The 17,450-nt window shown below is 45.5% G+C and overlaps 1 protein-coding gene across 2 annotated transcripts in view; it reads right to left on the reverse strand.

Moving 5' to 3' along the window:
• Positions 1–16,896, reverse strand: part of XKR8 (XK related 8) — a 114,485-nt gene extending 97,589 nt beyond the window's left edge. For both annotated transcript variants that reach the window (XM_029619175.1, XM_029619174.1), the window contains exons 1-2: positions 15,360–16,896; positions 5,357–5,553 (exon numbers count right to left, since the gene is read on the reverse strand). In XM_029619175.1, the coding sequence (XP_029475035.1) occupies positions 5,357–5,553; positions 15,360–16,429 (1,267 nt within the window). In that variant the 5' untranslated portion in view covers positions 16,430–16,896. The remainder of the gene's footprint in view (positions 1–5,356; positions 5,554–15,359) is intronic.
• Positions 16,897–17,450: the final 554 nt, after the last annotated feature.

Raw genomic sequence — 17,450 nt, forward strand, 5'->3', positions numbered from 1 at the left:
ATTTATTTAAGAGGAACCTGCTGAGAAGAAGGATCTCAGTTTTTTCCAGCATTCAAAAGCAGCTTGTTAAGGAGTATTCACACGTTGCAAACAGAGGGAGATGGGTTGGAAAGTGAATGCCGAAGGAAAAGCTGAACTCGGGCAGTATAAATTCTGTAATTCATGCCGAGAGTACTGAAGATTTTGCAAACAGGGGTAATGTAAATGTTTTCCCAGTCAGGTTTTGCTGTCCTTGCTTGGTCCCTTATCGTTCCCCAGCCTGCAGACTCCCTAACAGGAATGTGTTTTTTGTGTCTGCAAACAGATCATTCCACAGTCACACTACACAGATTCTCCATAAGAACTTAAGAAACTGCCATACCGGGTCAGACCAAGGGTCCATCAAGTCCAGCATTTTGTCTCCAACAGAGGCCAATTCAGGTTACAAGTACCTGGCAAGTACCCAAACACTAAGAAGATCCCATGCTACTGATGCAATTAATAGCAGTGGCTATTCCCTAAGAAAACTTGATTAATAGCAGTTAATGACTTCTCCTCCAAGAACTTATCCAAACCTTTTTTAAACCCAGCTACACTAACTGCACTAACCACATCCTCTGGCAACAAATTCCTGAGCTTAATTGTACGCTGAGTGAAAAGGAATTCTCAGATTAGTTTAAAATGTGCTAATTGCTAACTTCATGGAGTGTCCCCTAGTCCTTCTATTATCCGAAAGAATAAATAACCGATTCACATTTATCTGTTCTAGACCTCTCATGATTTTAAACACCTCTATCATATCCCCCCTCAGCCATCTCTTCTCCAAGCTGAAAAGTCCTAACCTCTTTAGTCTTTCCTCATAGGGGAGCTGTTCCATTCCCCTTATCATTTTGGTAGCCCTTCTCTGTACCTTCTCCAGTGCAACTATACCTTGTTTAAGATGTGGCAACCAGAATTATACACAGTACTCAAGGTGCAGTCTGACCATGGAGCAATACAGAGGCATTATGATATTTTCCGTTTTAGTCACCATTCCCTTCCTAATAATTCCTAACATTCTGTTTGCTTTTTTGACTGCTGCAGCACACTGAGCAGACGATTTCAATGTGTTATCCACTATGACGCCTAGATCTTTTTCCTGGGTGGTAGTTCCTGATATGGAACCTAACATTGTGTAACTACAGCATGGGTTATTTTTCCCTATATGCATCACCTTGCACTTGTCCATATTAAATTTCATCTGCCATTTGGATGCCCAATCTTCCAGTCCTCCTGCAATTTATCACAATCCGCTTGTGATTTAACTACTCTGAATAATATTGTATCATCTGAAAATCTGATTACCTCACTCGTCTTATTCCTTTCCAGATCATTTATAAATATATTGAAACGTACCGGTCCAAGTACAGATCCCCGAGGCACTCCACTGTTTACCCTTTTTTCCACTGAGAAAATTGACCATTTAACGTTTCCTGTTTTAACCAGTTTGCAATCCACAAAAGGACATCGCTTTCTATCCCATTTCTTTTCACTTTTCTTAGAAACCTCTTATTAGGGACTTCTGTCAAAAATGCCTTCTGAAAAATCCAAATGCACTACATGTACTGGCTCACCTTTATCCACGTTTATTAACTCCTTCAAAAAAATAAAGCAGATTCGACAGTCAATGCTTGCCTTGGGTAAATCGAAGCTGACTGTGTTCCATTAAACCATGTCTTTCTATATGCTTTGTGATTTTGATCTTTAGAATAGCTTCCACTATTTTTCCTGGCACTGAAGTCAGGCTCACTGGTCTATAGTTACCCGGATTGCCCCTGGAGTCTTTTTTATATATTGGGGTTACACTGGCCACCCTCCAGTCTTCAAGCACAATGGATGATTTTAATGATCTGTTAGTTAAAATTTGTAACCTATCTGAAATTTCATTTTTTAGTTCCTTAAGAAACCTGGGGTGTGTACTATCCAGTCAAGGGGATTTCCTACTCTCTGATTTTTCTATCTGGCCTACTACATCTTCCAGGTTCACAGTGATTTGGTTCAGTTCATCTGACTCATCACCCTTGAAAACCATCTCCGGATTCTGATGTGTAATGAGGACTATTGAACAAATGATGTAGAAAATGACTTAGCTGCTTATTTTATAGGGAACCTGAATAATTTTAGTATACTATATTTAACCCTATTTTATGTAGGATACTGTATTTTATTCTGTTTTATTTAGGCTATATTTATTTATGTACTCTTATTTTTTATAAAGATGTAAACTGCTATGACGGCTTGACTGAATAGCGGTATAGAAATGTTAACAAATAAATAAATAAATAAACAAACTGACAGGGGATTGAAGAGTTTGGTGTATACTGGAGAGAGATGATCAGTGTACACAAGTTCCCATCCTTAAACCAACTTTCACCTCTCTGCTTATTCTCTCTATCTGGCCAAGGCAATTTTAAGTTATGAACCAGTACTGGTTTCCATCAACTATTCCAGGCATATACCAAACATGTTCGCCATTTAAACCAACATCCAGCAGAATACAACTTAGAGTGAGCTTGGGAAAAGAGAAAACATGTGGAAACAATAAGATGCATACAGCTTTTACACCACAGATAGAATTGCATTACGAGGAAATTAAAGCAGAGCTAAGAATATATATATATATATATATACACACACACACAGAGGAAGCAAGAGAGTCAAAATTCAGGCAAATGCATCTATTGAGACATCTAGATAAAGGCAGGAAATATCCAGGTGAAATTAGGCAATCGGAAAAAGGTTAAGCTTAATTAAATCTTTCATCTTCTTTCAATCTAACCGTATTAAAAGAAAAAAACGCAACCGCAACATAGTCTCTGCAAGTCCCAGAAAATGTGGCATGGGCATAAATGCCTGGGTTAAGACACCAAACGGTGTGGGAGTGTGGAAAATCTGGCTAAGCACACGTTTAAGCCCGTGCCAGCAAAATGAATTGTGGATCCTTTGGTCAGGCATGATTTCCAGAAAACTCAACAGGGAGCAGCCTGTGAATGACCAAAGGGTGCCTACTTTCCTATAGGGGAAAAAAAAAAAAATCCACCCAGCAAATTCTTTATGTCCTGAGAATTTGGTGTAGATGGGGGGGGGGGGGGGGGGGAAGGGAGAGGAGGAGGGAACAAGCACACGGCAATTTCATAATCCTCTCTTCGGCAAGCAGGAGAAAGAGAGGGAGTCTCTCTTGGAAGGTTACTGGTGCAAGACGTTTAATGAAGTATTAAACCCATTGCTGAGGGTGAGTTAACAATGGTGTAATGTGTGAGCTTGACAAGAACCCTGTTCCCTTGCATTTGTGTTTCACCCTAAAAACGTCTCAAATGGAGGAAGACTGCTGGGCAGAGCATGACGAGGCCCATCATTCTAACCAACCTCATCTCCACCTGTACTGGAGGACACTTTATTGCAGCCTTTTACCCCAAAATAGATATTACCCTATTCATTCTAAAACATGATTTCTCCCAGTGCCTGCAACACCACTGCAGGTTTCATTTTCTTACATAGCCCTAAAATAAAGGAAATTTTACTACTTGCATACGTACAACCAATTGTAAGATGCAACCATACTCTTTCTCAAATCCACCCACACTCAACCTGCTTGGCCCATGCACCTTGTACATTATTCACTCCTCTGTGTTATGTGAATGTCTGCATACGTTCACCCTCTTCTAGAATGTAAATATTTAGGTTCCTAAGTCTCACTTCATAATGCTTGTGGTACAGGCTTGGCACCATTTTGGACAGCCTCTAGTATCTCCATCCCCCTGAAGATGTGGTCTCCAGATTTGTTCAAAAGGTAATACCACCTTTTTATCCCATCAGTCATACCTTTCCCTATGACCCATAGCATTTCATTGACAAGGGTAGTGCGGACAGCCAGACTGCTTGGAAATCCTGAGGTCATCAGGTGTGATCACAAACAGATCCCATTTCATGGTCATTACTAACTCGACTCCTCACCCCCTGTACTGCTCCTGGAGTTCATGTGCCTTAGATGCAAGGGTAGGGCTGCCGCTGCTGTGGAAAACCCAGGAGGAGCCTCTATAGGAGGCCCAGCTCCAGAAGATGCCACTGCAGCCTGGGGCTGTTCTTTGCCCACTCAAAAGACAAGTTGGAGGGAGAGATTTAAATATAGAAAAAAAAAAGTACAAAGACAAAACACCCAAAAAACAAATACAAAAATGACAAAAAAAACCCAAAACAAAACACAAAAATGAAAAAAAAACAAAAAAAAATCCAAAATTTAGGCAAAATTAGAAAAAGCCACAAAAAGAATAGACCACAAAACATGGGGAAAAAAACAACAACCAGTTACAAGAAAAAATGTTTACTCTGACTCCTAAAAGTGTGTAGCTGGCTCCCAAGTTTTCTAAATACTTCTCCACCCCTGCCCAGACATATGAGTGCACTTTTTCACATGGTACCCAATGACCACACCTCAAGCTCTCTTAAATCCAGTTAGGCCAACCTTATTAAAGATCTTCCAGTCATCTGTATAAAGACATACTGTCCGTCCTAGCCCCTCGGTAATACAGGTTATGAAAACACTGTGCCTAGCCTCAGTTTACAGCTTTACACCTGGCACAGCATTAAGCAGCAGAAAAGTTCTAACCTGCATATTACTGCTATAACAAGGAAGGAAGTGAAAACCAAGTTTGTGCAGGCATTTTCTCGTGCTTTGCAAGTTTTCAAATGATCTGGCTCTCACTGGATCAAGGTCGTGTTCAATAGGATAGACACTAGCCCCATGCTGCACCTCCCTCCCATATCTGGGCCCAATTGGTGAGTTCTCGCAGAAGTTATCTCACCTCTTGACTGACAGACAAAATAGACTCAACTGGCCCCAAAGCGTTTTCCTAGCTCCATTTGCAACAAAGTTGATCAAACCATTCTTTACCGGTCTGGTAAACAGCTCAACAGCATCGAACCTTCTTTAAACTCAGAAGTTCTAACCAAGAAATTCTGGAGGAAACTTTCAAACCCTGTGGGGCCTGCAATAGTTTTCAAAATTTGGGGCCGGTGGGACCTGGAGATTTCTCGGCCTGTGCTTTAGCTTCCCGTCCCTTTCCACTCTGGGCCGTATGTACTTGTGTCTACTTCGGTGGGGGGTGGAGGGGAGAAGAGGGATACATTTTCAGCCTGGGTAATTTACTTGTGTAACTGCTTAGTTACACAAGGGAAATTCCTCTGAATCCTGCCTAGGTCTAGCGTGCTCAGACAAAGCAACATCAAAACCTATGACTGACATTTCAGGAGAGCAGCTGAACCCTGGGCAAAGGTGCAGCAGCAGCGCTTACAGCTTTTGCGGCCAGCTGGCTCTCGAAGGTCGGTAAGTGGTACTCACACTGGTATATTTCTGCTTTGTTGGTACGCAGGATGATGTAAAGCATCAGCGTGAGCTGTGGGGTGTTCTCCAGGAAGGTCTCAAAGAGCCGCAGCATGCTGATATCCTGCGACAGGAAACAGACGTACTCCGCGTACTTCGGGTTCTTCATGCTCTTCCTGTAGGCCACCATCCCCGCTTCCAGCGCGTGGACGCACCTACCAAAATAAAGAGAGGGAGGCTGCTAGACGCGACTGCTCCAAACATGCACTTTTCAGTTTGCTCTTTCAAGACCAACCTGCTTGGAAATCATCCAACCTTGGGCAATTATTGGTTTCCATGGAGAGCTAAAAACCCGTGTAACTTCGGTCAATTACTGCAATTTCTCCCCCTCCCCCTTCAAAAAAAAAAAAAAAGCCCAACAATTCCTTCTTGACCACAAATAGGAGGATTAAATTCTGCCTCAGTCGCCATCAATAAAATAGATCTGCTTATGTAGAATTATAAAAGCCAGGGTGTCACCGTTAACACGCATATTCTACAAGGACTCAAACTGTGGCAAGCTCAGAGCATTAAAAAGGAAATTGCTCTACAGTGCTAGCAGCACTTGGATGCAGACAAGAAGAGGCCCATGTGGACTGCTTCCTGATGAGAAGGAGGAAAGAGACTTCCCACCTACAGTTAGATGCAAAGGAGTAAGGGGAAAGGAGAGGCCTTAACAATAGCAGATGGGAAAGAGGGTGAAAAGTTGAAATCCATCTTAATCCTCAGGTCCAACCCTTATATCAAGATACAAAGTGCTGAGCATAAGAGTGGAAATTCTCATTTCCCAATTTAAGGCATTAGGTGAAATAGATGCTAGTTATTAGGAATGTGCATTTTGTTTCATCTGTTTTAGCAGTACACACATACCTCACTGAATGGGGACGTCATCGGGCAGCACCAACCGTAGCTGGCTCTCAAAGCTTTAGAGCTTTTGTTCTATTGGGCATGTACGGCAGTTCCTGCATGAGTGATCATTCTAGAAGTCTCCTCGCTTCATCTCCAAGCAAGGAAGATACCCAGAAGTGTACAAATGCTATCCAAGAAGGAGAGCAGGAATGCATGGCCAATTCATCCTATTATCTATGGAAAACACCATTTACGGTAAGCAAACTTTCTTTCTTCTGTTGATAAGCAGATTAAATTAGCCATATATACATACACACATAGCAACCCAGATTCCTCTGTGGACAGTATTTATCTAGACGATAGTTTGTGCAATACTGCCTTCCTCATTAAGCCATCTGCATTTGTCAGTTCATCAAGGCAGTAGTGGAATGTGAAGGTGTAAACATGATCAGGTAACTGCTTTACAGATTTCTTCTATGGACACGTTTCACAAGTGTGCTATAGAGGCTGCAGTTGCTCAGACTTGATGAGCCTTTATAGGATGCGTTAGAGTAAGGGACTATGCCTCACAGCAGTGTTCTATGCAAATTATCCAATTGGAGAGTTTTCAAACTGGTAAACCCAGTCTATTGGGATCTTATGATACAAAGAGCTGAGAGGAGCATCTATGATCTTGCATTCTGTGTTTCTAATAAGCTAATACTCATTTGCAGTCCAAGGTATGCAGCTGTCTGTCCCGCTCCTGTTTATGTAACTTTGGAAAGAAAGTGGGAGCATGATGGATTGATTCAAGTGGAATACAGATACCTCCTTTGGCAAGGACTTCGGATAGGTCCACAGGACTACCTTGTCATGGAAAAGTAGGTATGATGGGAAGCACACCAACGCTTGCAATTTGCTTATTCTTCTACTTTCCACATCAAGTATTTTAGGTTGGCTTTTTCCAGGGACTCAAAAGGCCATTCCATTAAAGCTCTGAGAACTACATTTATGACCCAAGGCACTGAAGGTTTTTGTATAGGCGGATGTACATGAATGAGTCCTTTCATGAATCGGGAGACGAGCAGATGTATCATTCTCTTGCTGATGATATGCTGTTATTGCGCTTAGATGCACTTGAATGGAAGAGGTTGCAAAGCCCTTTTTAGAAAGGTGAAGTAGATATTCCAGTAACTGACAAGATTTACAGGTATTTGGATGGAACGATCTCTGTACCATGCAGAATAATGCTTCCATTTGAAGTCGTAGTTACAGTGTGTATGTGCCTATACTAGGACGTTTTCAGTGTCATTCGGCAAACAGTGTTGAGGTTTAACATGCATGCCGTGAGTTTAAGTGAAGGCTGTAGGGGGTGAAAAAGTAAGCTTTCTTCATGGGTTAGCAGTGCTGGGCTGTTCCCCAGAATCTGCGGAAGACTTACTGAAAGTTGTAAGAGATATGCATACCAAGTTTGTCTCGGCCATGCTGGTACTACTAAGATAATCTTGGCATTGTCTTGCATGCATTTCTGCACAGTTTTGGATATTAATGGAATCGGGGGGAAAGCATAGAGTAGACCCTGTGACCATGAGATCAGGAAGACATATGGAGCCTTTCAGCATGGGCTGGGATGTATGGAGCAAAAATGGGTCACCTTCTTGTTCCCATCTGTGGTGAACAGGTCTATCGCAGGACATTCCAATCGATGGAACAAGCGATTGCTATTTCCTGCAATAGGGCCAATCTATGTGGTCGGAAAACTCTGCCAAGTCTGTCCACTTCTGTGGTCGCAATCCCAGGAAGATAAACTGCCTGCAGGGGTCACTAAATTGATACTTGCCCAGTTCCAGATTTTTAGTGTTCCATGGGAGATGGTCCAAGAACCTGTTTCCCCCCTGTTTATATATCTCACCATTTGATTGTCTGATGAATCATTGTTTTGTCTCCAACATATGTGCTGAAAAACTTCCAATGCACGTCGTATTGCTCTTAACTACAGTAAATTTATTTGACAGAATGATTCTTGGGAGGACCACAGCCCCTGTGTTTTGGATTGTAGGATATCGGCTCCCAGCCCCAAGTAAAGGAATTTTTGATGAGTATAATCTAATGCAGTTTTAGTTGAGGTTGGCCTCCCATTTCCAATACTCCTTGATGGAGCCACCATTTGATATCCATCTTCATGATAATCAGTAATGAGAATTTTGGAGGAAAGGGGTTGGAGGAATTGATTCCTCTGTGTTCGCAACCCCTATTGCAAATGTCGCATAAGCAGATGGGTTAAAGGCACTACATGTATTGCTGCAGCTAGATGTCCCAGTAATGTAAGGATGTGTCATGCAGACACACAGGTTCGTTGTCTGAGACAGTTTGCTAGGTTTTTTTTTTTGTTCTGGTTTCTGGGAAGAAAGCTCTGGACTAAAGTGAGTCTATCCGGGCCCTATAAATTGTATTGACTGAGTCGGATGTAGGTTTAACTTCTCGTAATTTATCATGAAACCTAGCATTTCCAGGCAGATAATGGTTGATTGTGTGTCAGCATAAGGTATCTTTCAAGGGGGCGGTTATCAGCCAGTCGTCTAGGTAAGGAAAAATTTTTATTCTTGGACGACACAGATGGACTAACTGCCACAGCTAAGCATTTTGTGAAAACTCTTGGGGCTGACGACAGGCCAAATGGGAGCACCTTGTACTGACAGTGCTTCTCTCTTTCTCTGAAGCAGAGGTAACGCATGGGTGCACTGTGAAATGAATATACACACCCTTGCGATCTGGAGAGCACATCCAGTCCTGTTGTGAGCTGAAAGATAAAATAGTCCCTTGAGATGTCATTTTGAATTTCTCTCGGCGAAGAGGTGTTTATTTATTTAGCATTTTTCTATACCGACCTTCATGGCTGAATACCATATCAGATCGGTTTACATTGAACAGGGATATATAACTGTAACGGAAGGAACAACTTTTTTATAATCAGAGAAACAAAAGTTACATTTAACAAGGACCGTAAACTTGGAAGCTTAAACAGCTGGAAGGAAAGGCCCAAAGAGGGCATTAAATTAAGAACAAGAGTCATAATGGAATCCGGTCTAGTGTTAGATAAATTATTAGAGGGAGTGCTAATGTAAATGAAGTACTTAGAGGAGGAGCGGAGTTCCATTGCTCGTGAGCAGATTAATCATCTTAATGTGTGTCCGAGGGATCCGGGAAGGCTTGGCGGAACAGCCAAGTTTTGAGTTTTTTCTTAAAATGTTAGGAGGCAAGGTTCCAGCCTGAGTTCTGCAGGGAGGTTGTTCCAGATGGCTGGGCCTGCTGTCGAAAAAGCTCGGTCCCTGGTCGAGATGAGGCATGTGGCTTTGGTTGGAGGGGCTTGTAGCGCTCCTTTGTAGATTTCTCTCATTGGTCTGTTGGAAGTATGGAGTTTGAAAGGGATTTCAAGGTCGAGATGAAGGTGATTATTGAGAGATCCAAGGTCTAGGATAGGACACAGATCTCTGGATTTCTTGGGAATATTTGGAGTAATAGCCCTGCTTTAACTGAGAGTAGACTAGTTCTTGTATGGCTTTCTGCATTTGTGATCTTTCCCTGGGGGCAAGTTAGAGTGGAGCCTTGATATTTTAGCACTCTTCATTGTTAAATTTAACAACTATGGAGTAGGAGGGGATTCCCACAATTTCATGAGTGCCTTCTGAAGAACTGGATGCGATGGGAGAGCGGTGGGTTCTGCCAGGATCGCTAAGATTTTTTTTTTTTTTTAAGATATCCATTACCTCTGCCTGGGGATCTGGGTCTTTTTGTCTACTTTAAACCAAGTTCCCATCTTTTCTACAAACAGAGAATACATCAAATCCTCAGGAGGAGAGGAATGGTCTGGAGGCTCCTCAGATGGGTCTGATGGTAAGCCCGCAAGTTTCCCGGGGACTCCCCTGGAGATGGTAACATGGTGCTCTCTGATCTTGGAGAAGGTGCCGGTGATGGTTCCCTAAAAGGGACAAAAAGTGGAGGAAAATCTTCTCAGTTATCTTCCGAAGAGGTGCTCCCAGCATCACCGATTCTGTTGTCACAGGTCGGATGGGGTACACTGGTGGAAAACTTGGTGGCTGAACTTATGGTAATAATGATAAAAATAAATTCCTCACATGGAGCAGAAACAGATCCTAATATCAGAAGAGAATGTCCCTCAATTTCCTGGCCTCCGGACACAACAGGCCAGGAAATTGAGGGACATTCTCTTCTGATATTAGGATCTGTTTCTGCTCCATTGTGGTTATGGGGTTCTTCGGTAAGATGAAACAGACAGCGGTGTTCGGAGTCGTAGACCTGGTTGCCATAGGCTAGAAACCAGAAAGGAGCTTGGCCCTCTCCTGCTGGACCAAGGATTGCCTTTTTTATAGGATGAAGAGATTCCCATGGCAGTCTTGGTGGCAGTTCTGCGGCCAGTATTTAATGAGCTGGCGCTGGTCCTAAGGAAAGAACTGGAACCTGCCACGCTATAGGACCGAAATCCCTTCTGGGGGATGTGAGACCTGAGAAGACTTGATGTTCACTTCCCTTTGAGGACACTGAAGTATATGGAGAGAGCTCCTCAAGAATAGTTTGCTCTTAACAAGGGGATCTTTTTCCCCTTTTTTTGTGGAACCGTGGTCCCTGGCTGCAGAAGTCATGTCATGGGATGAGGGCTGTGACCCTTCCTTGGCATGTTTTGATTTTTTCTGTTTGGTGGCAGTTATCCTTCCACTGCACGTTTTTCTCCGCACGATGCTTTCTTTTGCGTCATGTAGTCTGAGTCGCAGGCACAGAGGCATGTGAAATCCTCAGCACGTGATGAGGGGGGATATGATAGCAGTGTTTAAAATCATGAGAGGTCTATAACGGGGTCGATGTGAATCGGTTATTTACTCTTTCAGATAATAGAAAGACTAGGGGGCACTCCATGAAGTTAGCATGTGGCACATTTAAAACTAAATCGGAGAAAGTTCTTTTTCACTCAACGCACAATAAAGCTCTGGAATTTGTTGCCAGAGGTTGTGGTTAGTGCAGTTAGTATAGCTGGGTTTAAAAAAAAAAATTGGATTCCATGACAGAGAATAGGTACAAACTGCTCTATTGCTGGCATTATTCTCCAGCGAGAGTGACCAGATGGTGCCTGGGCAGATCATCTCAATGCTGGCGACAATGTTCCCAGAAAGATACCTATTGGCATATGTGGTGGCAGTGTCCCAGGATGCAGGGGTTCTGGAGTGCTTGTCAACGGCTGGTGGGTGGAGTGTGGGGAGTTCAGGTTCCCTTGCAAGCGGAGTTCTGGCTACTTGGACTCCCATACCTAGATTTTGATGATGAAACTCAAAAAATGTTTTTTTTTTTTCATCTTACTGCTGCTGCTGCTGCTAGATTATTGATTGCCACACAGTGGAAATGAACAGATCTGCCCACACTCAAGCAGCTCTATGGCAAATTAAGACAAATACATTACATGGAGAAACTAACTGCCCATAGGCGGGACACCGTTGATTCGGTACATAACAAGGATGGAACAGCACACATGACAGTCTGAGGAGGACATGAGGAATGGCAGGGGGAGGGGGGAGGGGACCATCAGGGAAGAGAGGGAATTGGCAGTTACAAATATGGTCTTATATGTTAGCTCGGGGAGAGTATACTGTATTGTAGTTGCTATGTATTTATTATCTGGGAGGCCAGATTTTTCACCTTCAGGTTTATATTGCTGTTCTCATCTCTACTTATACTACCATTTGTAAGCTTTCTATTATAATTGATAATAAAAATTTTAAATAAATAAAAAAGGATTGGATAAGTTCTTGGAGGAGAAGTCCATTACCTGCTATTAATTAAGTTGAGTTAGATAATAACCACTGCTATTACTAGCAGCAGTAACATGGAATAGACTTAGTTTTTGGGTACTTGCCAGGTTCTTATGGCCTGGATTGGGCCACTGTTGGAAACAGGATGCTGGGCTTGATGGACCCTTGGTCTGACCCAGTATGGCATGTTCTTATGTTCTTTGTGCCGTGATTGGTAGTGGCGCTTTGTATGCCATACAGGGAGGCGTGTCATGCGCTGTGCTGCGCCATGCATAGACTCTTTCGGCATCATTGTTCTTTGCCTCTTCAGTCCGACACTATGGGACTTTTCCCGCACCAAGACACTTTCCGAGGGCATGGTTTGCACGTGCAAGGCTCCCACGGAGGCCAGTCAGCACTCCTGCGCCTTGGACTGAGGAAGATTTTGTCAGCCTGGTATGGTCTCCTGCCTTGCCAGATGAGGATGATGGTGAGACCAAAGAGTGTCCTGAAACCAGTGTACTGTCTACTCAAAAGCGAGCAGATTTTCTCCACTCTCTGCCTCTGTGCCCTCAGATATCCTTCTACAGTTGTGGCAATTGATCTACAGTATTTAAAGCCTGACGTTTTCTTCTGGGCCATGTTTAGCACCAAAAAGTGCTGTTTTGAGGTTCACATAAGTGAAGAAAATCTGAGGAGAGGAATCAAGAGATAGGATTCCACCGTGCATGCGAAGCACGGACACAAAGAACTACGGAGACTTCTAAAATGATCATTCATGCGGGAATTGCTTCACATGCCCAATAAAGCAAAAAGGTTCTAAAACTTTATGAGACTGCTCCGTCTGGTGCTGCCTGATGTCACCATTCAGCAAGGCTAATTCTTAAGAACATGCCATACTGGGTCAGACCAAGGGTCCATCAAGCCCAGCATCCTGTTTCCAACAGTGGCCAATCCAGGCCATAAGAACCTGGCAATTACCCAAACACTAAGAAGAACCCATGCTACTGATGCAATTAATAGCTGTGGCTATTCCCTAAGAATAATTGATTCGTAGCCATTAATGGACTTCTCCTCCAAGAACTTATCCAAACCTTTTTTGAACCCAGCTACACTAACTCACTAACCACATCCTCTGGCAGCAAATTCCAGCGTTTAATTGGGCGTGGAGTAAAAAAAGAACTTTCTCCGGTTAGTTTTAAATGTGCTACATGCTAACTTCATGGAGTGCCCCCTAGTCTTTCTATTATCCAAAAGAGTAAATAACCGATTCACATCTACCTGTTCTAGACCTCTCATGATTTTAAACACCTCTATCATATCCCCCCTCAGCCATCTCTTCTCCAAGCTGAAAAGTCCTAAACCTCTTTAGTCTTTCCTCATAGGGGAGCTGTTCCATTCCCCTTATCATTTTGGTAGCCCTTCTCTCTACCTTTTCCATTGCAATTATATCTTTTTTGAGATGCAGCGACCAGAATTGTACACAGTATTCAAGGTGCGGTCTCACGCTGGAGCGATACAGAGTTAGTATGACATTTTCTGTTTTATTCACCATTCCCTTTCTGTCTGCTTATCAATGGAAAATACCATTTACATATGCTAGAGAACTGGTACAATCAAATCTCTCTCCTCTATATACATGTCTAGTAACCCGAAAACTGGACTAGCTGCTGGGGTCATCAGGACCATCTGCTGGATGGGGGACATAACCCACCGTCTGGACTGATCCTGGTACGTACAGGGAAATATGTATTTCAAAGCCTACACACCACTTTTGGTCAGTAAACTTTAATTTCATTTTCATCTAGCTATTTTGTCTTTCTAATCTAATCAAGAAGTGCTTCAGTTCATTTACTGGTATTTTGTACAGATTTTACTAAGCTACTGACAGCAAATCATAGACACTTATCTGGATGATCAAAGTTACCAGCAAAAATCAAAAAGGAGGACATATCTGATGCAAGCAAGAAGTGTCATGCCCGATACTGAAAAGTAACAGGGGCAGTGAGGATCTTAAAACGCAGGATGGTGCTCTATGTCTGCAGAAAACGCTCATTTACATTTCAAAACAAAGCTTCCCTATACATAGCCAAATCTGTTTTGGGAAGCGGGGGGGGGGGGGGGGGGGGGGGGGGAGAAGAAGAGGGTTTACATGTGACAAATCCTACAATTTTTCCAGGCCCTATGGTATAGTGTTGGCCCAGGACAGCAAAAGTTCTTCTGAAGGATCAGCAGAACACTTCTGATTTGGTAAAACTCCTTGTCTGGCCATATTCAAAGTCCCAATTAAAAGCTCAAATATCCGAGGCAGCTTTTCAATCCTAAACACTTCTTTACATTTATACACATTCCCCACAGATTGTCATGTATGTTTGTTTTGACTAGACTGTAAGCTCCATGGTGCTTGTCTTTTATTTATTTATTTTATTTCGAGGCTTTTTTATACCGAAGTATAGCGGGATGCCTTCACTCCGGTTTACAGGATAAACAACTTATACATAGTGGTGACCAATTGGTAACTTATACGAATATAACTTTATATGAATCTGTACCGAGCTTCATATGATAGTGGCACATTAAAAACCGTAAATAGCAGAACATTCTCTCTTTGCAGAGGTTGCACCAGCTCGGAAAGCCCAGGGCCTTCCCGTGTTTAGAGATGTTAACTTTATTAATGTTTTTCCTCAAAACTGGTCGGCCTGCTACCGACAGAGTTCTCATTCCTTGCCATAAATACTTGAGGATCAGAACTACCCAACTTATACTAAAAGAATTAAAAAACAGTTTATTGGATTCCACCATCTATCCTGTGCTGGAAGTAGCGAACGTTCAGAAATTAAAAATAAGGTGCCTGATTTTCTGTCATTAACCTCTATAGAACTGAAATAAAACAGAAGCTTAACAAGTAATAATAATAATAAAGTTATATCCTCTGTTCTGTCAACCTGGGCTACCGCAACACATTCTTACATTTGCGGTTCTTTGTTGATCCCATCCCAAACCTCACACCCAGAGTAGGGTTGATTCGCCTCAATACCAGCCAGCGTCCATTCACACCTGAAGCCGCAGGATATCCCCGGGCCGCACTGTCCCCCACCCTGGCTCAAGTTCCAAGCAGAGCTTCCTCGGGGGCGGAGCATGCGCACTCCACTTCCACACCTAGCCCTCCTGCCGCCCCTAAGCGCCGCCGCGGCAACATGACGCCATGGCCCGTCACTGCGGCCCATTCTGACGTCATGCCGGCGGCCCGTCTGGTATTTTGAGCCTGGCCGGGCGGCGAGGCAGTTCCAACGACTGCCCCAGGCACGGGTGCTGCCATATGATGAACGGTGTGGAAAGCAGGGGCTCCGTGTTACCTGAGAAAATAGCCCAGCTGAAAGAGGTGCACTAGTGCCAGACCGCGGTCGCTACATCGCAGCGGGAAGGAAATGAAATCATCCGGTCTGAAAATCTGCTGCGCGGTCGCCGGTAGCAGCACCTGCCACAAGTCCCCCAAGTCTTGCTCCGGCAACGGAGGAGGAGGTGGAGGGGGAGGCGGAGGAGGTTGTGGTGGTGGTGGTGGCGGGGGCTGCCAGGGCGGGGGCTGCGGGAGCGGCGGGAGCGGCGGGAATGGGGGTTGCGGAGGAGGCAGTTGCCGGGCCCACGCCTCCGCGAACTGCGGCCGCTGCGCTACCGCGGCCGCCGCCGCCTCCTGCTCCAACTCATCCAACTCCAACTCCTCACCCAACTCGTCGTGCAATGGCTGCCAGCAGTCGTGCAGCGGCTGCCGCTCTTCCTTGACCGCCGCTGCCTTCTGCGCCGGCTCAGGCTCCAACATCTGCTGCGCCGTATCCACGACCTCCTCGGCCCCTTGCGGCAGCGGTGGCAGCAGCGGCGGTGGTGGTGGCGGTGGTGGCGGCGGCGGGAGTACAAACGGCAACGGAAGCTCGGGCAACTCAACCATCTGCAGCGTCTGCAGCGTGGCAACCTGCACCACTGGAGCCTGCGGCGGCAACGGCGGCGGCGGCGGCGGGAACTGTGGGGGCGGCAGCGGCGGCGGCGGGAACTGTGGGGGCGGCAACGGGAACTGTGGGGGCGGCTGCGGTGGGAGCTGTGGGGGCAACAGTGGAGGAGGTTGCGGCGGTTGTGGCAACTGCGGAGGCAACAACGGCGGCGGAGGAGGCGGCGGCGGCGGCACGGGCTGCAACCATCCGTGCACCTGCTGCTGCGCCCTGTCCGCTCTGTACCAGGCCCAGCTGAAGATCTGCAACGCGGCCGAGGAGAATACGAGTAGGAACAACAGCTGCGCGCACCACTGAGCGTGCCCGGCCCGGAGGTGCTCCGCGGCCGCCCACAAGTCCGTGCACAGGTCCGCCAGGAAAGCGCCCGCCCCCAGCCACGCCAGCACCAAGTCCACGAAGCGGTACCGGGGCCTGCAGCGTTTCATCCTCGTCCTCTTTTCTTCTCCTGTTGCTCCTCCGGAGGCCGAACCAGCTCAAATCCTCGCGCAGCACCTTCGTCGACGGCACCGGAACCGCCCCTCCACAACCCTCGTCGGACTGAGAGCGAAGACCACGTCAACGGGCCTGGAAGACACCTCCCCCCCGTCCTCTTACAGCCACGAGACAGCGAGGCCCGCGACCAGCTGACGTCAAGGAACCAAGGTCAGAAAGAACCAGGGAGGAAGGGGCGCGAGTGGGCCGGATCTCCTTCAGCAACGCCGCCGCCCGAAGCCCCTAAATCCTGCTCAGTACGGAAACGCGGCCGAGGCCCGCCCCAGGGTCTTGAGAAGGTCGCCGCCGTCCCCGTCCAATTCATCATCATCATCATCATCCCCGGAGCTCAACCGCCGCCGCCGCCCGAGGTGGGAAGAAGCCGGCTTCTGCTGTTAACGAATAAAAAAAAAAAAAAAAAAAGCTTTGCACCTGGCGTGAGTCTGCGCAGCTCTCTGTGAGCGCCGGCCCGGGAGGCGGGGTGGTGGAGGGAGGCGGCCCGAGAACGGGAAGGGGCCGGCCTTGCAAGGCCTGGGATTTTTCGCAGAAATGGGCCTTAAATCTGGGAAAAGGAAACTTGCACTAAGCCCCCCCCCCCCCCGTCCCTTTCTTGGCGGGTCTGCCGGCTCTGGGGACAGGGTCCTTGCCTCGAAGAGTTCGACTTGCTTGGGTGGGGTGGGGGGTATTAAAGCGCCTGTAGTGGGTCTGGGAAGGCTTTCTTTATGCTGAATAATTGTATATGTCCAGGTGATCTATCTACCGGTAGCCATAGGGCAGTAGGGAGATTTCAGTGCTATTCAGCACCTGGACAGCACCTGTGCTGTGACAGTTGTTCCGTTCAAAATTAAGTAGAGCTTTTCAAATGTTTGAAAAGCCCTAAAACAAAAATCATAAACCATATATTATTGCTTTATAATATGAAGAGATGCGATTGCAGGTTTGTCTTATTCTTTAATACGTGCACAGGTCAAGCTT

This window comes from Rhinatrema bivittatum, chromosome 11, assembly GCF_901001135.1.
Source record: "Rhinatrema bivittatum chromosome 11, aRhiBiv1.1, whole genome shotgun sequence".
Classification (NCBI taxonomy): domain Eukaryota; kingdom Metazoa; phylum Chordata; class Amphibia; order Gymnophiona; family Rhinatrematidae; genus Rhinatrema; species Rhinatrema bivittatum.